This window comes from Rattus norvegicus, chromosome X (genome assembly GCF_036323735.1).
Source record: "Rattus norvegicus strain BN/NHsdMcwi chromosome X, GRCr8, whole genome shotgun sequence".
NCBI classification, from domain to species: Eukaryota; Metazoa; Chordata; class Mammalia; order Rodentia; family Muridae; genus Rattus; species Rattus norvegicus.
The window spans coordinates 81,181,762-81,200,702 of NC_086039.1; the positions used below are offsets into that span (position 1 = coordinate 81,181,762).

General features: G+C 38.8%; 1 protein-coding gene across 15 annotated transcripts in view; it reads left to right on the forward strand.

Annotated features, from left to right (window-relative positions):
* The window catches only part of Tex16 (testis expressed gene 16), a 376,428-nt gene that overhangs the window by 49,142 nt on the left and 308,345 nt on the right, over nt 1–18,941 (forward strand). For all 15 annotated transcript variants that reach the window (XM_063279704.1, XM_063279698.1, XM_063279707.1 and 12 more), the window contains exon 4: nt 7,075–7,238. In XM_063279704.1, coding sequence (XP_063135774.1) covers nt 7,075–7,238 — 164 coding nt within the window. The remainder of the gene's footprint in view (nt 1–7,074; nt 7,239–18,941) is intronic.

Consider the following 18,941-nt stretch of genomic DNA (forward strand, 5'->3'; position numbering starts at 1 on the left):
ATATTAATCTTTATTTATGTATCATCATATTGCTTCTGTTTACATTGTAGATTAACAACATGGTAGCAATACTTCACTAATTGTGTATAAGAAATTTTAGAATTTTTTCAGTATTATTTTGAAGCAGATTGTCTAAGAAATACTTTTCTTAAATAATTTATTTTTGTTAACTATATTTTTATTTTTAAAGATTCAAGATTTTATTTTTCTATTATTTTTGAGAATATAAAATTATATTTACAATATGACACATAGTATATATCTCTAAAAGGTAAATAATGTTAATAAACTCTAAAAATTATAGTTTATATTATTCCATGCATTAGTGGGCTTCCAACTAGAAACACATTTTGTGTTAATTCATTAAGCGTTATACATTATTTAATAGATTATAAATCTACTGAGTTTATAATCTGATTATTATTATTTTTTATTAACTTGAGTATTTCTTATATACATTTCGAGTGTTATTCCCTTTCCCGGTTTCCGGGCAAAAATCCCCCTCCCCCCTCCCCTTCCTTATGGGTGTTCCCCTCCCAAACCTCCCCCCATTGCCGCCCTCCCCCCCATAGTCTAGTTCACTGGGGGTTCAGTCTTAGCAGGACCCAGGGCTTCCCCTTCCACTGGTGCTATTACTAGGATATTCATTGCTACCTATGGGGTCAGAGTCCAGGGTCAGTCCATGTATAGTCTTTAGGTAGTGGCTTAGTCCCTGGAAGCTCTGGTTGCTTGACATTGTTGTACATATGGCGTCTCGAGCCCCTTTAAGCTCTTCCAGTTCTTTCTCTGATTCCTTCAACAGGGGACCTATTCTCAGTTCAGTGGTTTGCTGCTGGCATTCGCCTCTGTATTTGCTGTATTCTGGCTGTGTCTCTCAGGAGCGATCTACATCCGGCTCCTGTCGGTCTGCACTTCTTTGCTTCATCCATCTTGTCTAATTGGGTGGCTATATATGTATGGGCCACATGTGGGGCAGGCTCTGAATGGGTGTTCCTTCAGTCTCTGCTTTAATCTTTGCCTCTCCCTTCCCTGCCAAGGGTATTCTTTTTCCTCATTTAAAGAAGGAGTGAAGCATTCACATTTTGATCATCGGTCTTGAGTTTCGTTTGTTCTAGGGATCTAGGGTATTCAGGCATTTGGGCTAATAGCCACTTATCAATGAGTGCATACCATGTATGTCTTTCTGTGATTGGGTTAGCTCACTCAGGATGATATTTTCCAGTTCCAACCATTTGCCTACGAATTTCATAAAGTCGTTGTTTTTGATAGCTGAGTAATACTCCATTGTGTAGATGTACCATATTTTCTGTATCCATTCCTCTGTTGAAGGGCACCTGGGTTTTTTCCAGTTTCTGGCTATTATAAATAAGGCTGCGATGAACATAATGGAGCACATGTCTCTTTTATATGTTGAGGCATCTTTTGGGTATATGCCCAAGAGAGGTATAGCTGGATCCTCAGGCAGTTCAATGTCCAATTTTCTGAGGAACCTCCAGACTGATTTCCAGAATGGTTTTACCAGTCTGCAATCCCACCAACAATGGAGGAGTGTTCCTCTTTCTCCACATCCTCGCCAGCATCTGCTGTCACCTGAGTTTTTGATCTTAGCCATTCTCACTGGTGTGAGGTGAAATCTCAGGGTTGTTTTGATTTGCATTTCCCTTATGACTAAAGATGTTGAACATTTCTTTAGGTGTTTCTCAGCCATTCGGCATTCCTCAGCTGTGAATTCTTTGTTTAGCTCTGAACCCCATTTTTTAATAGGGTTATTTGTTTCCCTGCGGTCTAACTTCTTGAGTTTTTTTTTTTTATATTTTGGATATAGGGCCTCTATCTGTTGTAGGATTGGTAAAGATCTTTTCCCAATCTGTTGGTTGCCGTTTTGTCCTAACCACAGTGTCCTTTGCCTTACAGAAGCTTTGCAGTTTTATGAGATCCCATTTGTCGATTCTTGATCTTAGAGCATAAGCCATTGGTGTTTTGTTCAGGAAATTTTTTCCAGTGCCCATGTGTTCCAGATGCTTCCCTAGTTTTTCTTCTATTAGTTTGAGTGTGTCTGGTTTGATGTGGAGGTCCTTGATCCACTTGGACTTAAGTTTGTACAGGGTGATAAGCATGGATCGATCTGCATTCTTCTACATGTTGCCCTCCAGTTGAACCAGCACCATTTGCTGAAAATGCTATCTTTTTTCCATTGGATGGTTTTGGCTCCTTTATCAAAAATCAAGTGACCATAGGTGTGTGGGTTCATTTCTGAGTCTTCAATTCTATTCCATTTGTCTATCTGTCTGTCTCTGTACCAATACCATGCAGTTTTTATCACTATTGCTCTGTAATACTGCTTGAGTTCAGGGATAGTGATTCCCCCTGAAGTCCTTTTATTGTTGAGGATAGTTTTAGCTATCCTGGGTTTTTTGTTATTCCAGATGAATTTGCAAATTGTTCTGTCTAACTCTTTGAAGAATTGGATTGGTATTTTGATGGGGATTGCATTGAATCTGTAGATCGCTTTTGGTAAAATGGCCATTTTTACTATATTAATCCTGCCAATCCATGAGCATGGGAGATCTTTCCATCTTCTGAGGTCTTCTTCAATTTCTTTCCTCAGTGTCTTGAAGTTCTTATTGTACAGATCTTTTACTTCCTTTGTTAAAGTCACACCGAGGTACTTTATATTATTTGGGTCTATTATGAAGGGTGTCGTTTCCCTAATTTCTTTCTCGGCTTGTTTCTCTTTTGTATAGAGGAAGGCAACTGATTTCTTTGAGTTAATTTTATACCCAGCCACTTTGATGAAGTTGTTTATCAGCTTTAGTAGTTCTCTGGTGGAACTTTTGGGATCACTTAAATATACTATCATGTCATCTGCAAATAGTGATATTTTGACCTCTTCTTTTCCGATCTGTATCCCTTTGATCTCCTTTTGTTGTCTGATTGCTCTGGCTAGAACTTCAAGAACTATATTGAATAAGTAGGGAGAGAGTGGGCAGCCTTGTCTAGTCCCTGATTTTAGTGGGATTGCTTCAAGTTTCTCTCCATTTAGTTTAATGTTAGCAACTGGTTTGCTGTATATGGCTTTTACTATGTTTAGGTATGGGCCTTGAATTCCTATTCTTTCCAGGACTTTTATCATGAAGGGGTGTTGAATTTTGTCAAATGCTTTCTCAGCATCTAATGAAATGATCATGTGGTTCTGTTCTTTCAGTTTGTTTATATAATGGATCACGTTGATGGTTTTCCGTATATTAAACCATCCCTGCATGCCTGGGATGAAGCCTACTTGATCATGGTGGATGATTGTTTTGATGTGCTCTTGAATTCAGTTTGCCAGAATTTTATTGAGTATTTTTGTGTCGATATTCATAAGAGAAATTGGTCTGAAGTTCTCTTTCTTTGTTGTGTCTTTATGTGGTTTAGGTATAAGAGTAATTGTGGCTTCGTAGAAGGAATTCGGTAGGGCTCCATCTGTTTCAATTTTGTGGAATAGTTTGGATAATATTGGTATGAGGTCTTCTATGAAGGTTTGATAGAATTCTGCACTAAACCTGTCTGGACCTGAGCTCTTATTGGTTGGGAGACCTTTAATGACTGCTTCTATTTCCTTAGGAGTTATGGGGTTATTTAACTGGTTTATCTATCTGTTCCTGATTTAACTTCGATACCTGGTATCTGTCTAGGAAATTGTCCATTTCCTGAAGATTTTCAAGTTTTGTTGAATATAGGTTTTTATAGTAAGATCTGATGATTTTTTGAATTTCCTCTGAATCTGTAGTTATGTCTCCCTTTTCATTTCTGATTTTGTTAATTTGGACGCACTCTCTGTGTCCTCTCGTTAGTCTGGCTAAGGGTTTATCTATCTTGTTGATTTTCTCAAAGAACCAACTTTTGGTTCTGTTGATTCTTTCTATGGTCCTTTTTGTTTCTACTTGGTTGATTTCAGCTCTGAGTTTGATTATTTCCTGCCTTCTACTCCTCCTGGGTGTATTGGCTTCTTTTTGTTCTAGAGCTTTAAGGTGTGCTGTCAAGCTGCTGACATATGCTCTTTCCTGATTCTTTCTGCAGGCACTCAGCGCTATGAGTTTTCCTCTTAGCACAGCTTTCATTGTGTCCCATAAGTTTGGGTATGTTGTACCTTCATTTTCATTAAATTCTAAATAGTTTTTAATTTCTTTCTTTATTTCTTCCTTGACCAGGTTATCATTGAGTAGAGCATTGTTCAATTTCCACGTATATGTGGGCATTCTTCCCTTATTGTTATTGAAGACCAGTTTTAGGCCGTGGTGGTCCGATAGCACGCATGGGATTATTTCTATCTTTCCGTACCTGTTGAGGCCCGTTTTTTGACCAATTATATGGTCAATTTTGGAGAAAGTACCACGAGGAGCTGAGAAGAAGGTATATCCTGTTGCTTTAGGATAGAATGTTCTATAAATATCTGTTAAGTCCATTTGGCTCATGACTTCTCTTAGTTGTCGACATCACTGTGTAATTTCTGTTTCCATGATCTGTCCATTGATGAGAGTGGGGTGTTGAAATCTCCCACTATTATTGTGTGAGGTGCAATGTGTGTTTTGAGCTTTAGTAAGGTTTCTTTTACGTATGTAAGTGCCCTTGTATTTGGGGCATAGATATTTAGGATTGAGAGTTCATCTTGGTGGATTTTTCCTTTGATGAATATGAAGTGTCCTTATCTTTTTTGATGACTTTTAGTTGGAAATTGATTTTATTTGATATTAGAATGGCTACTCCAGCTTGCTTCTTCTGACCATTTGCTTGGAAAGTTGTTTTCCAGCCTTTCACTCTGAGGTAGTGTCTGTCTTTGTCTCTGAGGTGTGTTTCTTGTAGGCAGCAGAATGCAGGGTCCTCGTTGCGTATCCAGTTTGTTAATGTATATCTTTTTATTGGGGAGTTGAGGCCATTGATATTGAGAGATATTAAGGAATAGTGATTATTGCTTCCCGTTATATTCATATTTGGATGTGAGGTTATGTTTGTGTGCTTTCATTCTCTTTGTTTTGTTGCCAAGACGATTAGTTTCTTGCTTCTTTTAGGGTATAGCTTGCCTCCTTATGTTGGGCTTTACCATTTATTATCCTTTGTAGTGCTGGATTTGTAGAAAGATATTGTGTAAATTTGTTTTTGTCATGGAATATCTTGGTTTCTCCATCAATGTTAATTGAGAGTTTTGCTGGATACAGTAACCTGGGCTGGCATTTGTGTTCTCTTATGGTCTGTATGACATCCGTCCAGGATCTTCTGGCCTTCATAGTTTCTGGCGAGAAGTCTGGTGTGATTCTGATTGGTCTGACTTTATATGTTACTTGACCTTTTTCCCTTACTGCTTTTAATATTCTTTCTTTATTTTGTGCGTTTGTTGTTTTGACAATTATGTGACGGGAGGTGTTTCTTTTCTGGTCCAATCTATTTGGAGTTCTGTAGGCTTCTTGTATGTTTATGGGTATCTCTTTTTTTAGGTTAGGGAAGTTTTCTTCTATGATTTTGTTGAAGATATTTACTGCTCCTTTGAGCTGGGAGTCTTCACTCTCTTCTATACCTATTATCCTTAGGTTTGATCTTCTCATTGAGTCCTGGATTTCCTGTATGTTTTGGACCAGTAGCTTTTTCCGCTTTACATTATCCTTGACAGTTGAGTCAATGATTTCTATGGAATCTTCTGCTCCTGAGATTCTCTCTTCCATCTCTTGTATTCTGTTGGTGAAGCTTGTATCTACAGCTCCTTGTCTCTTCTTTTTGTTTTCTATATCCAGGGTTGTTTCCATGTGTTCTTTCTTGATTGCTTCTGTTTCCATTTTTAATTCCTTCAACTGTTTGATTGTGTTTTCCTGGAATTCTTTCAGGGATTTTTGCGATTCTTTCAGGGATTTTTGCGATTCCTCTCTGTAGGCTTCTACTTGTTTTTTAATGTTTTCCTGTGTTTCCCAAAGGGAGTTCTTCACGTCTTTCTTGAAGTCCTCCAGCATCATGATCAAATATGATTTTGAAACTAGATCTTGCTTTTCTGGTGTGTTTGGATATTCCATGTTTGTTTTGGTGGGGGAATTGGGCTCCGATGATGCCATGTAGTCTTGGTTTCTGTTGCTTGGATTCCTGCGCTTGCCTCTTGCCATCAGATTATCTCTAGTGTTACTTTGTTCTGCTATTTCTGACAGTGGCTAGACTGTCCTATCAGCCTGTGTGTCAGGAGTGCTGTAGACCTGTTTTTCTCTCTGTCAGTCAGTTATGGGGACAGAGTGTTCTGCTTTCGGGCGTGTAGTTTTTCCTCTCAACAGGTCTTCAGCTATTCCTGTGGGCCTGTGTCTTGAGTTCACCAGGCAGCTTTCTTGCAGCAGAAAATTTGGTCTTACCTGTGGTCCCGAGGCTCAAGTTTGCTCGTGGGGTACTGCCCACGGGCTCTCTGCGGCGGCAGCAACCAGGAAGATATGTGCCGCCCCTTCTGGGAGCTTCAGTGCACCAGGGTTCCAGATGGCCTTTGGTGTTTTCCTCTGGCGTCCGAGATGTGTGTGCAGATAGCAGTCTCTTCTGGTTTCCCAGGCTTGTCTGTCTCTCTGAAGGTTTAGCTCTCCCTCCCATGGGATTTGGGTGCAGAGAACTGTTTATCTGGTCTGTTTCCTTCAGGTTCCGGCGATGTCTTAGGCAGGGGTCCTGCCGCTCCTGGGCCCTCCCCCACGGGAGCCCAGAGGCCTTATATAGTTTCCTCTTGGGCCAGGGATGTGGGCAGGGGTGGGCAGTGTTGGTGGTCTCTTCCGCTCTGCAGCCTCAGGAGTGCCCACCTGACCAGGTGGTTGGGTCTCTCTCTCACGGGGTCTCTATAATCTGATTATACTTATATATTTGACACGTCTCTTTTAAATTAGGTTTTGTATTTAAATATTTCTGTAAGCATCTACAAAAATCTTAATCTTCCAGAGTAAAATTGCCATAGTTAGATTCTTGCAATGCAAAGTATAAATGATTCACTCACAATGAAAAAATGCAATCAATTTGTTAGTAGAACTGTATAGTTACTTTACAAGGATAAGTTTTCTCAATATCTATACCTCTTTTCTTCTACAGAATTGGATTTTAGTTTTCTCTCATATGGAGAAATCTTTGAAAGTGCAGAAATCAACGGAGAAAGGTTATTAAACATCACCAGGAAGCAACTTAATGAACTTGGGATAGTCAGCACTGACCATCAGGATATACTCCTACAAGCAGTTGCTCGTATTCGTAAAAAGGTGAGTTGTGTGGTTTCTGTTTTATAATTCTTTCTACTAAACAAAGATGAGATAGAAGGAAGGAATATGTTCATTTTGTACATGATCTAAAATGAATCTCCATTTTGTGCCTTTATTTTATTTTATTTTTTTATTGGATTTTTATTTACATTTCAAATGTTATGTCTTTTCCCGGTTTCCTGTCCATAAGCCTCCTATCCCATGCCCTTTCCCCCTTTCTCGATGAGGGTGTTCACCCTCCCCAAACAGCCCCCTTCCCACCCTGACATTCCCCTACACTGGGAGGTCCATCCTTGGTAGAACCAAGGGCTTCTCCTCCCATTGGTGCCCAACAAGGCCATCCTCTGCTACATATGCAGTTGGAGCCATGGGTCTGTCCATGTGTACTCTTTGGGTAGTGGTTTAGTCCCTGGAAGCTCTGGTTGGTTGGCATTGTTTTTTTTATGGGGTTGCAAACCCCTTCAGCTCCTTCAATCCTTTCTCTAACTCCTCCAATGGGGACCCTGTTCTTAGTTTTAAGTTTTGATTGCTATGTTCTCTGACTGTTGTGTTTAAGTAGTGACAGTTTTCTTCCTGTATTTGACTTATGGTTGTGTTTGAAGTAATTGCCATTTTCTTATTTTTTTGAAAATTTTGTACTTATAAGTAATGCAGTTTGATTATATCGATCTATTGCTTCTTCCCTCTACCTGCTCCCACCATTCCACCGAAATATCTTTCATCTCTTTCAAATTCATGTCTCTTTTACTTGCATAGCTAACAAATTCCAGTTATTTCTTACTATATATATGTGTGTGTGTGTTGAGTTATCCACTGTAGCCTAAACAACCAACTAATGGCCACATGCTCCAAAAGAAAAGTGATTCTCCATTCCTTACCATCCATCAAGTATCATTAGCTCCTCCATTAGGAATGTTGCATGAGGAACCCATTGTCCATTTTAATATTTTAGATATCTTGTGCAGGTAAGCATTAGCTGCTGTGAATTTATGTATGCATCAGCCATGTCATATCTAGAGGTCAGTTTTTCACATCATTTCTCCATATTTCCTGGCTCTTATATTCTTTCTACTCTTCTTTTGTCATGTTACCAGAGCCTTGATGGCAGGTTAATTTAGATTTTCCATTTTGTCTGAGCATTTCTTTACTTTTTAAAATTACTCATTCATTCCCATTCCCCTCTGCTTCTTGGCTAAGAGGGTGGAGTTCTCCCCTGGGTATCCCCACAGTCTAGCACATCTATTCTCTGCAAGGATAGGCAAATCTTCTCCCAATGAGGCCAGACAAGGCAGCCCATAATCTGAGCATTTCATAGTCACTTATTCACAATATTTTTTTAACAGTTAGGAGTCTTTGTATTAACCACTACGTTCTACAATAAAAAATTGTCTGATGAAGGGTGAGAGTAGCATAAAGATCTGGATATGAACATGCATATTTAGGAAGGTATTTGACATTATGACCTTTTAGTAGAACAAAATCAATAGCTTTTCCCCTAGGGACTATGATTTGCCTAGTCATACTTTTTGATCATTTTTTTGTAATACCAGTTATGGATTCCTTCCTGGGGACTAAGTATCAAATAAAATAAAGAGCAACTGGCTAATTCTATAAAAATGTTTACTACTGTTGGATCAATGGGGATGCCTTACTTGGAAGGTTCTTGTTGCAGCATATAGTATCCAGTTGTGGATAAGACCAGAGATGTTTTTCTACCCTAGAAACTCTCAATAACACTTCTCAGTACTGTGAAAGCTAGCCATCAAGGACATACATTTCTGTTCAATTTCACACTGATATCTTTGTTCTGCCACCCAAGTGCAGTGTATCTTCACCAGTAGAGTCTTACCAGCTAATTATGATGGCAACAATGAATAGTAGCAAGGTACTTTCTGAGGCTTCACTGACCTGTAACTTACAGGAAGGTAAGCTGTGCTTGGCACTGAGGTTGTCACTTAATAACCCATGTCTCCTAGGAGCATTCTCATATGCCCATGTGCAACATCTCATTCCAAATTGCAAAATTGCACATGGTGGTTTAGATAGCTGTCTCCTCACCTAGAATTAGAATTATCATTTTATAATGACAACTTAAAAAGTATAAAAGCACTCTTAGTACTGCTTAAAAAGGTAAAAACTATGGATTCTTTTATTAATAGAGAATTTCTTTCATGGTAAAATTTTTCTATCAGCAAGTATTTATTAAGAACCTTTCTTTACTTTAATAGTTTAAATTATCACATGCATAATCTTGGTTGCCTAATTTTTCATTGAACAGGCTTAAAATATTTTGACTCTTAATAGATTTAATTCTAAATGTATTTGAATATGCAATGACTTATGAATAATTATTTTACCTAAATATAAACTCTTATTATTTATAATTTCACATTCAATATGGAAAATTGTGAATATAATAGTATGTATAAATTAACTACATATTGTATCTCATTTAGTTATTTGGTCATATGAGACATCATCAGCCAAAATTTGGTGAATCCTTGTACACTGCCTGCATATGATTTGGTCAATCATAGAGGTCTTTGTAATACAGTGTTCTAATGGCAGTAATTAATCTTTCTATGTAAAATTTATAACAGAGACTATTGATTATATTGTTTCCTACAAAGTAAAGTATTTTCTGGTGCTAAATATTGACACAATTATTTTTTTCTATTGAAATTAATGATTACTTAAAGTAACTTAGTAGTGAAATTCTGTAGTTCCTCAGTCTCAAACCAAACTTATAAATAGGGTACTAATCATCCCTAGCATTGTGTGTATATTCCAGAGCAGTTATTTTTGATTAAAGAGAAAAAGACATTATTGCAAAGCAGAAAGTCATCCTTTCTTCAACTTTATTGAACTATTTAGGATCCTGAATATTAATAATTTTATGAATTCTAAATTTTTCATGTTTGTTTATCTTGTCAGGGATTTGTCTTAGTAAAGGTACTTTGTATGGCTGTTCAGGAGTATAGATCATAGTTTAATTGAACTTAAAATACTACCATTGAAATAAATTTTCTCCATTGATCACTAGTGTTAATAATTTAACAGTAACAAAGAAAAATGTCATTTGTATTGTACTACTACTTGATTACAACATAAATAAGAAATAATATGCTATTTTAAAGATTTTTAAAATGTAAGCTGAGTATTGTTATTCATACTTATAAATCTTACAATATTGATACTAGTGTAAGAGGATGGGGAATTCAAAACCAGTCCTGTCTGCATCAAAGGATGAAGGTCAGCATGGGATATGTTTGACCTAGTTTCAACAATAAACTTAGAAAACAAACAAGCAACAATTTGTAAAATGTCCTGCCTCTGTAATCATGCAATATAGAATCCTCTAAGTCTATAATTATGTAACCAGAAGGACTGTCTTTAATAATATTTTGGACAATTAATCATAACTGTATGCATGTACCAAGAGGTTATGGAAAAATAGAAAAAAGAGTTTTTTCTATGGTAAGACTTATAGTAAGACTATTTCTGACTCATATTCTAAAAATGAGCCAAATATCATATCATGTTTTAACTGGACATCTGGGGTTTTCAGGTTGGAAGAGTAGTAATCCATCAGCTATAGCTCTCTTGGGCATATACCCAAAAGATGCCCCAACATATAACAGAGACACGTGCTCCACTATGTTTATAGCAGCCTTACTTACAATAGCCAGAAGCTGGAAAGAACCCAGATGCCCTTCAACAGAGGAATGGATACAGAAAATGTGGTACATCTACACAGTGGAATATTACTCAGCTATCAAAAACAATGACTTTATGAAATTCATAGGTAAATGGATGGAACTGGAAAATATCCTGAGTGAGGTAACCCAATCACAGAAAAACATACATGGTATGCACTCATTGATAAGTGGCTATTAGCCCAAACGCGTGAATTACCCTAGATGCACAGTACACGTGAAACTCAAGACGAATGATCAAAATTCGAATGCTTCACTCCTTCTTTAAAAGGGGAACAAGAATATCCTTGGGAGGGAATTGGGAGGCAAAGTTTAAAACAGAGGCAGAAATAACACCCATTCAGAGCCTGCCTCACATGTGGCCCATACATATACAGTCACCAAACTAGATAAGATGGATGAAGCAAAGAAGTGCAGGCTGACAGGAACCGGATGTAGATCCCTCCTGAGAGACACAGGCAGAATACGTCAAATACATAGGCGAATGCCAGCAGCAAAGCACTGAACTGAGAACAGGACCCCCGTTGAAGGAATCATAGAAAGGACTGAAAGAGCCTGAAGGGGCTCGAGACCCCATATGAACAACAATGCCAAGCAACCAGAGCTTCCAGGGACTAAGCCACTACCTAAAGACTATACATGGACTGACCCAGGACTCTGACCTCATAGGTAGCAATGAATATCCTAGTAAGAGCACCAGTGGAAGGGGAAGCCCTGGGTCCTGCTAAGACTGAACCCCCAGTGAACTAGATTGTTGGGGGGAGGGTTGCAATGGTGGGAGGATGGGGAGGGGAACACCCATATAGAAGGAGAGGGGGAGAGGTTAGGGGTATGTTGGCGGAGAAACCGGGAAAGGGAATAACAATTGAAATGTAAATAAGAAATACCCAAGTTAATAAAGATGGAGAAAAAGAAAAATAAAACCAAACAGTCAGAAGTTGTACAGCAAGAAGAAAATAAAAAAGAAGATAGTGTTCAAGGAGGATGTGTGCAAAAAAAGAATAGAAAAGATCATGGTGTAGGTTTTTTCAATTGACTTCTTAGGAATTCATTTTTAACTATTATTTTAAATGATGCGTATATACTTCTCTCTGTGTGAGTGTATACTGTTTGTATTCCTGAGCCCATGGACACCACAAGTTCATGCCCTCTGAATTAGAGTTACAGGTGGTTGTGAGTTGTCTGAATTGGGTGCAGGAACTAAAGTTATATCCTCTGGAATTGCAGGAAACAAGTGATGGTTATTTTGTTTTTGTTGTTTTGTTTGTATTTTCTTTTGTCAACTAAACACAACTAGAGTTATTCTGGAAGAGGAAAGTCAGTTGAGAAAATGTGTCTATCAAATTGGTCTTTTGGCAATGATATGGGAGGACCCATCTCTTTAGGGTATTTCCATCCTACAGTGGTAGTTCTGGTGGGTATGTGGTCCTGAGTTGTATTAAGAAAGCAGGCTGAATAAGCCATGGGGAGCAAGCCAGTAATCAGCATTCCTCCGTGGTCCCTCCTTCAGTTCTTGGATCCAAGTTCCTGCCTTAGATTGGGTTTATGATGGACTATAACCTGGAAGAATAATTAACCCTTTTTTCCCCAAGTTGATTTTGATTATGGCATTTTGTTATGAAAATAGAAAGAAAACTAAGCACCATTTCTCCAGACCTTAGGGATTTTTACTGACAAGGAAGGGTGAAACCTAAAAAATGAGAGAGATAATTTATCAGCCATTATGAAAAATAGCTGTGCTAATTGACATATGTTGAAGAGATAAAAATCCATCATAATTTCTTCAGTGTCAATTGGAAAGTAGATAAATGGAATAAATATATGCACATATTAAATAGCTCACAGACAATAAAATAAAACTGCACTGATAGGAAAAATTATACAAATATGGAAGATATGATTTCTGTGTTTTTGGAGAGTGGAAGACCAGGTTCAGTGATAAGATTTTTTTGTATATACTAATAGTAAATGAAAACCTTAAGTCGGTAAATAAGCTTTCTCGTAGCCAACGTTAATGGAGAATATCAAAAAACGTTACAGATTTTGAGGCAGCATTGTAAGAATACTGCTTGGAGTTATGTAGCAGGGACTGAGATACAAAGTTTTGTCTTATAGTATAGTCTGAGTTTTTTTTTTTTAGATTCAATTGATAAGATATAATTGCCCACTTAAACATACAAAGTCCGGTACCATCCATCCCTTAAGAACTTTGATTACAACCTGTAAATACACAGAGCGGGATCTTTACGTCAGCCTCCACTGTCCTGCCACAGCTTCTCTCTCTCCCTCCTGTCTCCCTTCCTTTTCATTCCAGTCTCCTCCTCTTCCTTCAATTTTCTCTCCCACCCATCCTTCCTTCTCCTCCAGTGACAGGCCTCCTTCTATCTTATACCTGCCCCTCACCTGTATTTTACAAATTCAATGGGAGGTTTTGGTGAAGTCAGCTGATTCCTGAGTATGTGACTAGGCAGCTGTCCTCAGGGCAGTGGAATTAGCATCAAAGTACAGATTACTCCAGGGCAAACCACAACATTTCCCCCTTTTTGTCCAGTTATAAAGCCTTTTCACTTATATATAAATTGAGTACAATTATTACCATTCTACAATTTATAAAAACATATAATATACTCAAGACCCAGTCCATCACTATATCAGCTAAACAGAACATTTAGTTATCCATTCCAGCTTAAGAAAGTCTTGAAATCTATATTATATCTTGGCTAGCTTGGATACTATCTGATAACCATCCAATAAAATATGTATATTCAGAGTTAAATAGCCTGATACACTATGAGATAGTCTGAGTTTTTAAAACACTGAGTTACAAAAAAGAAATATAAGAGATTAATATTGTCATGCCCATTTTACAATTATAACCTAGTTACCTTTCTATATGTTTGCTTGATGAATAAATAAAGAGGGGTTTAGATTTTTTTGAGTGAGAAATCTTTTGAATGAACCAAAACAAGAAACAAAATGAAAGAATAGGAGTGAAGGGACAATTGTTAAGAAGGGGGTAGAGCCATTCAGAGTCTGCCCCACATGTGGCCCATACATATACAGCCACCCAATTAGACAAGATGGATGAAGCAAAGAAGTGCAGACCGACAGGAGCCGGAGGTAGATCACTCCTGAGAGACACAGCCAGAATACAGCAAATACAGAGGCGAATGCCAGCAGCAAACCACTGAACTGAGAATAGGACCCCCGTTAAAGGAATCAGAGAAAGAACTGGAAGAGCTTGAAGGGGCTCGAGACCCCATATGTACAACAATGTCAAGCAACCAGAGCTTCCAGGGACTAAGCCACTACCCAAAGACTATACATGGACTGACCCTGGACTCTGACCTCATAGGTAGCAATGAATATCCTAGTAAGAGCACCAGTGGAAGGGGAAGCCCTGGGTCCAGCTAAGACTGAACCCCCAGTGAACTAGACTGGTGGGGGGAGGGTGGCAATGGGGGGAGGTTTGGGAGGGGAACACCCATAAGGAAGGGGAGGGGGGAGGGGGATGTTTGCCCGGATACCGGGAAAGGGAATAACACTCGAAATGTATATAAGAAATACTCCAGTTAATAAAAAAAAAAAAGAAGGGGGTAGAGCAACAGATTGGGAAAAGATCTTTACCATTCCTACAACAGATAGAGGCCTTATATCCAAAATACACAAAGAACTCAAGAAGTTAGACCGCAGGGAGACAAATAACCCTATTAAAAATGGGGTTCAGAGCTAAACAAAGAATACACAGCTGAGGAATGCCGAATGGCTGAGAAACACCTAAAGAAATGTTCAACATCTTTAGTCATAAGGAAAATGCAAATCCAAACAACCCTGAGATTTCACCTCACACCAGTGAGAATGGCTAAGATCAAAAACTCAGGTGACAGCAGATGCTGGCGAGGATGCGGAGAAAGAGGAACACTCCTCCATTGTTGGTGGGATTGCAGACTGGTACAACCATTCTGGAAATCAGTCTAGAGGTTCCTCAGAAAATTGGACATTGAACTGCCTGAGGGCCCAGCTATACCTCTCTTGGGCATATACCCACAAGATGCCCCAACATATAAAAAAGACACGTGCTCCACTATGTTCATAGCAGCCTTATTTATAATAGCCAGAAGCTGGAAAGAACCCAGATGCCCTTCAACAGAGGAATGGATACAGAAAATGTGGTACATCTACACAATGGAATATTACTCAGCTATCAAAAACAATGACTGTATGAAATTCGTAGGCAAATGGTTGGAACTGGAAAATATCATCCTGAGTGAGGTAACCCAATCACAGAAAAACACACATGGTATGCACTCATTGATAAGTGGCTATTAGCCCAAATGCTTGAATTACCCTAGATGCATAGAACACATCAAACTCAAGACGGATGATCAAAATGTGAATGCTTCACTCCTTCTTTAAAAGGGGACCAAGAATACCCATGGCAGGGAATAGAGAGGCAAAGATTAAAACAGAGACAGAAGGTACACCCATTCAGAGCCTGCCTTACATGTGGCCCATACATATACAGCCACCCAATTAGACAAGATGGATGAAGCAAAGAAGTGCAGGCCGACAGGAGCCGGATGTAGATCACTCCTGAGAGACACAGCCAGAATACAGCAAACACAGAGGCTAATGCCAGCAGCAAAGCACTGAACTGAGAACAGGACCCCCGTTGAAGCTGGAAGAGCTTGAAGGGGCTTGAGACCCCATATGAACAACAGTGCCAAGCAACTAGAGCTTCCAGGGACTAAGCCACTACCTAAAGACTGTACATGGACTGACCCTGGACTCTGACCTCATAGGTAGCATTGAATATTGTAGTAAGATCACCAGTGTTAGGGGAAGCCCTTGGTCCTGCTAAGACTGAACCCCTAGTGAACGTGATTGTTGGGGGGAGGGCGGCAATGGGGGGAGGATGGGGGAGGATGGGGAGGGGAACACCCATAAAGAACGAGAGGGGAAGGGGTTAGGCGGATGTTGGCCCGTAAACCGGGAAAGGCAATAACACTTGAAATGTAAATAAGAAATATTCAAGTTAATAAAAAATAAAAAATAAAATCAGAAATAATTTTATACAATTAAGGTTAAAAAAAAGAAAAAAAAAGAAGGGGGTAGAGGTTATATGACATAGAGAGGGGAGACTGGTAAAATTAGAAACATATATCTGTGAGGATGGACATTTTCAGTAAGGTTGAACATAAAAGGCAACATTTTTATCACAATTCTGAGGTAATATGTTTCTGTACATAAAAGTTTACTATTAGAGCAGGGGTAAGAATGATAAAAAGCCATGACTTCTATTACTTTTGCTCAATTTTGTTAAACAGGTTATTAATTTATAGACTGTCACTATAATCATGTTTGAACTTTAAAATCAACTCAGCAAGCCTATTGACATATTTTTGACTTTTTTTATTGGATATATTTCTTTATTTACATTTCAAATATTATTCCCTTACCTGGTTTCCTGTCCATCATCCCCTTATCCCCTTTACCTATCCCATAAGGGTGTTTCCCCCATCAACCCTTCTTTACAACTCCCCCTGCACTGGGCGTGTCCAACCTTGGCAGGACCAAGGGCTTCCCCTTCCACTGGTGCTATTACTAGGCTATTCATTGCTACCTATGCAGTTGGAGCCCTGGGTCAGTCCATACATAGTCTTTGGGTAGTGGCTTAGTCCCTGGAAGCTCTGGTTCGTTGGCATTGTTGCTCTTATGGGGTTTTAAGCCCCTTCAGCTCTTTCACTCCTTTCTCTGATTCCTTCAACGGGGGTCCCGTTCTCAGTTCAGTAGTTTGCTGCTGATGTTCACTTCTGTATTTGACATGGTCTGGCTGTGTCTCTCAGGAGAGATCTATATCCAGTTCCTTCAGCCTGCACTTCTTTGCTTCATCAATCTTCTTTAATTTTGGTGGATATATATATATATATATATATATATATATATATATATATATATATATATATATATACATATATATATGGCACATATGTGTGGCAGGCTCTGAATGGTCATTCCTTCAGTCTCTGCTCTAAACTTGGCCTCCATATCCCCTCCTATGGACGTTTTTGTTCCCCCTTTTAAGAAGGAGTGGAAGCACCTGCAATTTGGTCATCCTTCTTTTTGAGATTCATGTGGTCTGTGGACTGTATCTTCAGTAATTTGAGCTTTTGGGCTACTATACACTTACCAGTGAGTGCATACCATGTGTGTTTTTCTCTGATTGGGTTACCTCACTCAGGATGATATTTTCCAGTTCCAACCATTGGCCTATGAATTTCATAAACTCGTTGTTGTTGATAGCTGAGTAATATTCCATTGTGTAGATGTATCACATTTTCTGTATCCATTCCTCTGTTGAAGGGCATCTGGGTTCTTTCCAGCTTCTGGCTATTATAAATAAGGCTGCTATGAACATAGTGGAGCACGTGTCTTTTTTATATGTTGGGGCATCTTGTGGGTATATGCCCAGGAGTAGTATAGCTAGGTCCTCAGGTAGTTCAATGTCCAATTTTCTAGGGAACCTCCAGACTGATTTCCAGAATGGTTATACCAGTCTGCAATCCCACCAACAATGGAGGAGTGTTCCTCTTTCTCCACATCCTCACCAGCATTTGCTGTCACCTGAGTATTTTTATCTTAGCCATTATGACTGGTGTGAGGTGGAATGTCAGTGTTGTTCTGATTTGCGTTTCTCTGATGATTAAGGGATGTTGAACATTTCTTTAGGTGCTTCTCAGCTATTCGACATTCTTTAGCTGAGAATTCTTTCTTTAGCTCTGTACCCCATTTTTAATAGTGTTATTTGGTTCTCTGGAGTCTAAACTTCATGAGTTCTTTGTATATTTTGGATACAAGCCCTCTATCTGTTGTAGGATTGGTAAAGATCTTTTCCCAATCTGTTGGTTCCCATTTTGTCCTAATGACAGTGTCCTTTGCCTTACAGAAGCTTTGAAGTTTTATGAGGTGCCATTTGTCAATTCTTGATCTTAGAGCCTAAGCCATCGGTGTTCTGTTCAGGAAATTTTCCCCAGTGTCCATGTGTTTGAGGCTGTTCCTCACTTTTTCTTCTATTAGTTTGAGTGTATCTGGCTTGATATGGAGGTCCTTGATCCACATGGACTTAAGCTTTGTACAGTGTGATAAAAAAGGATCGATTTGCATTCTTTGACATGCTGACCTTTAGTTGAACCAGCACCATTTGCTGAAAATGTTATCTTTTTTCCATTGGATGGTTTTGGCTCCTTTGTCAAAAATCAAGTGACCATAGGTATGTGGGTTCATTTCTGGATCTTCAATTCTATTCCACTGGTGTATCTGCCTGTCTCTGTACCAATATCATTCAGTTTTTTCACTAATGCTCTGTAATACTGCTTGAGGTCAGGGATGGTGATTCCCCCCAGAACTTCTTTTATTGTTGAGTATATTTTTTGCTATCCTGGGTTTTTTGTTATTCCAAATGAATTTGCATATTGCTCTTTTTTTTTCTTTTTTTCCGGAGCTGGGGACGGAACCCAGGGCCTTGCGCTTCCTAGGCAAGCGCTCTACCACTGAGCTAAATCCCCAACCCCTCATTTTGCTCTTTCTATCTCTATGAACAGTTAAATTGGAATTTTGATGGGGATTACATTGAATCTCGATTGCTTTTGGCAAAGTGGCCATTTTTACTGTTTTAATTTTGCCTATCCATGAACATGGGAAATCTTTCCATCTTCTGTTGTCTTCTTCAATTTCTTTCTTCAGAGACTTGAGGTTCTTGTCATACAGATCTTTCCCTTGCTTGGTTAAAGTCACACCAAACTATTTTATATTATTTGGGACTATTGTGAAGGGTGTCATTTCCCTAATTTCTTTCTCATCCTGTTTATCGTTTGAGTAGAGGAAGGCTACTGATTTGTTTGAGTTAATTTTATACCCTGACACTTTGCTGAATTTGTTTTTCAAGTTTAGCTAAATGTGAAATATTTTTTTTTTTGGTTCTTTTTTT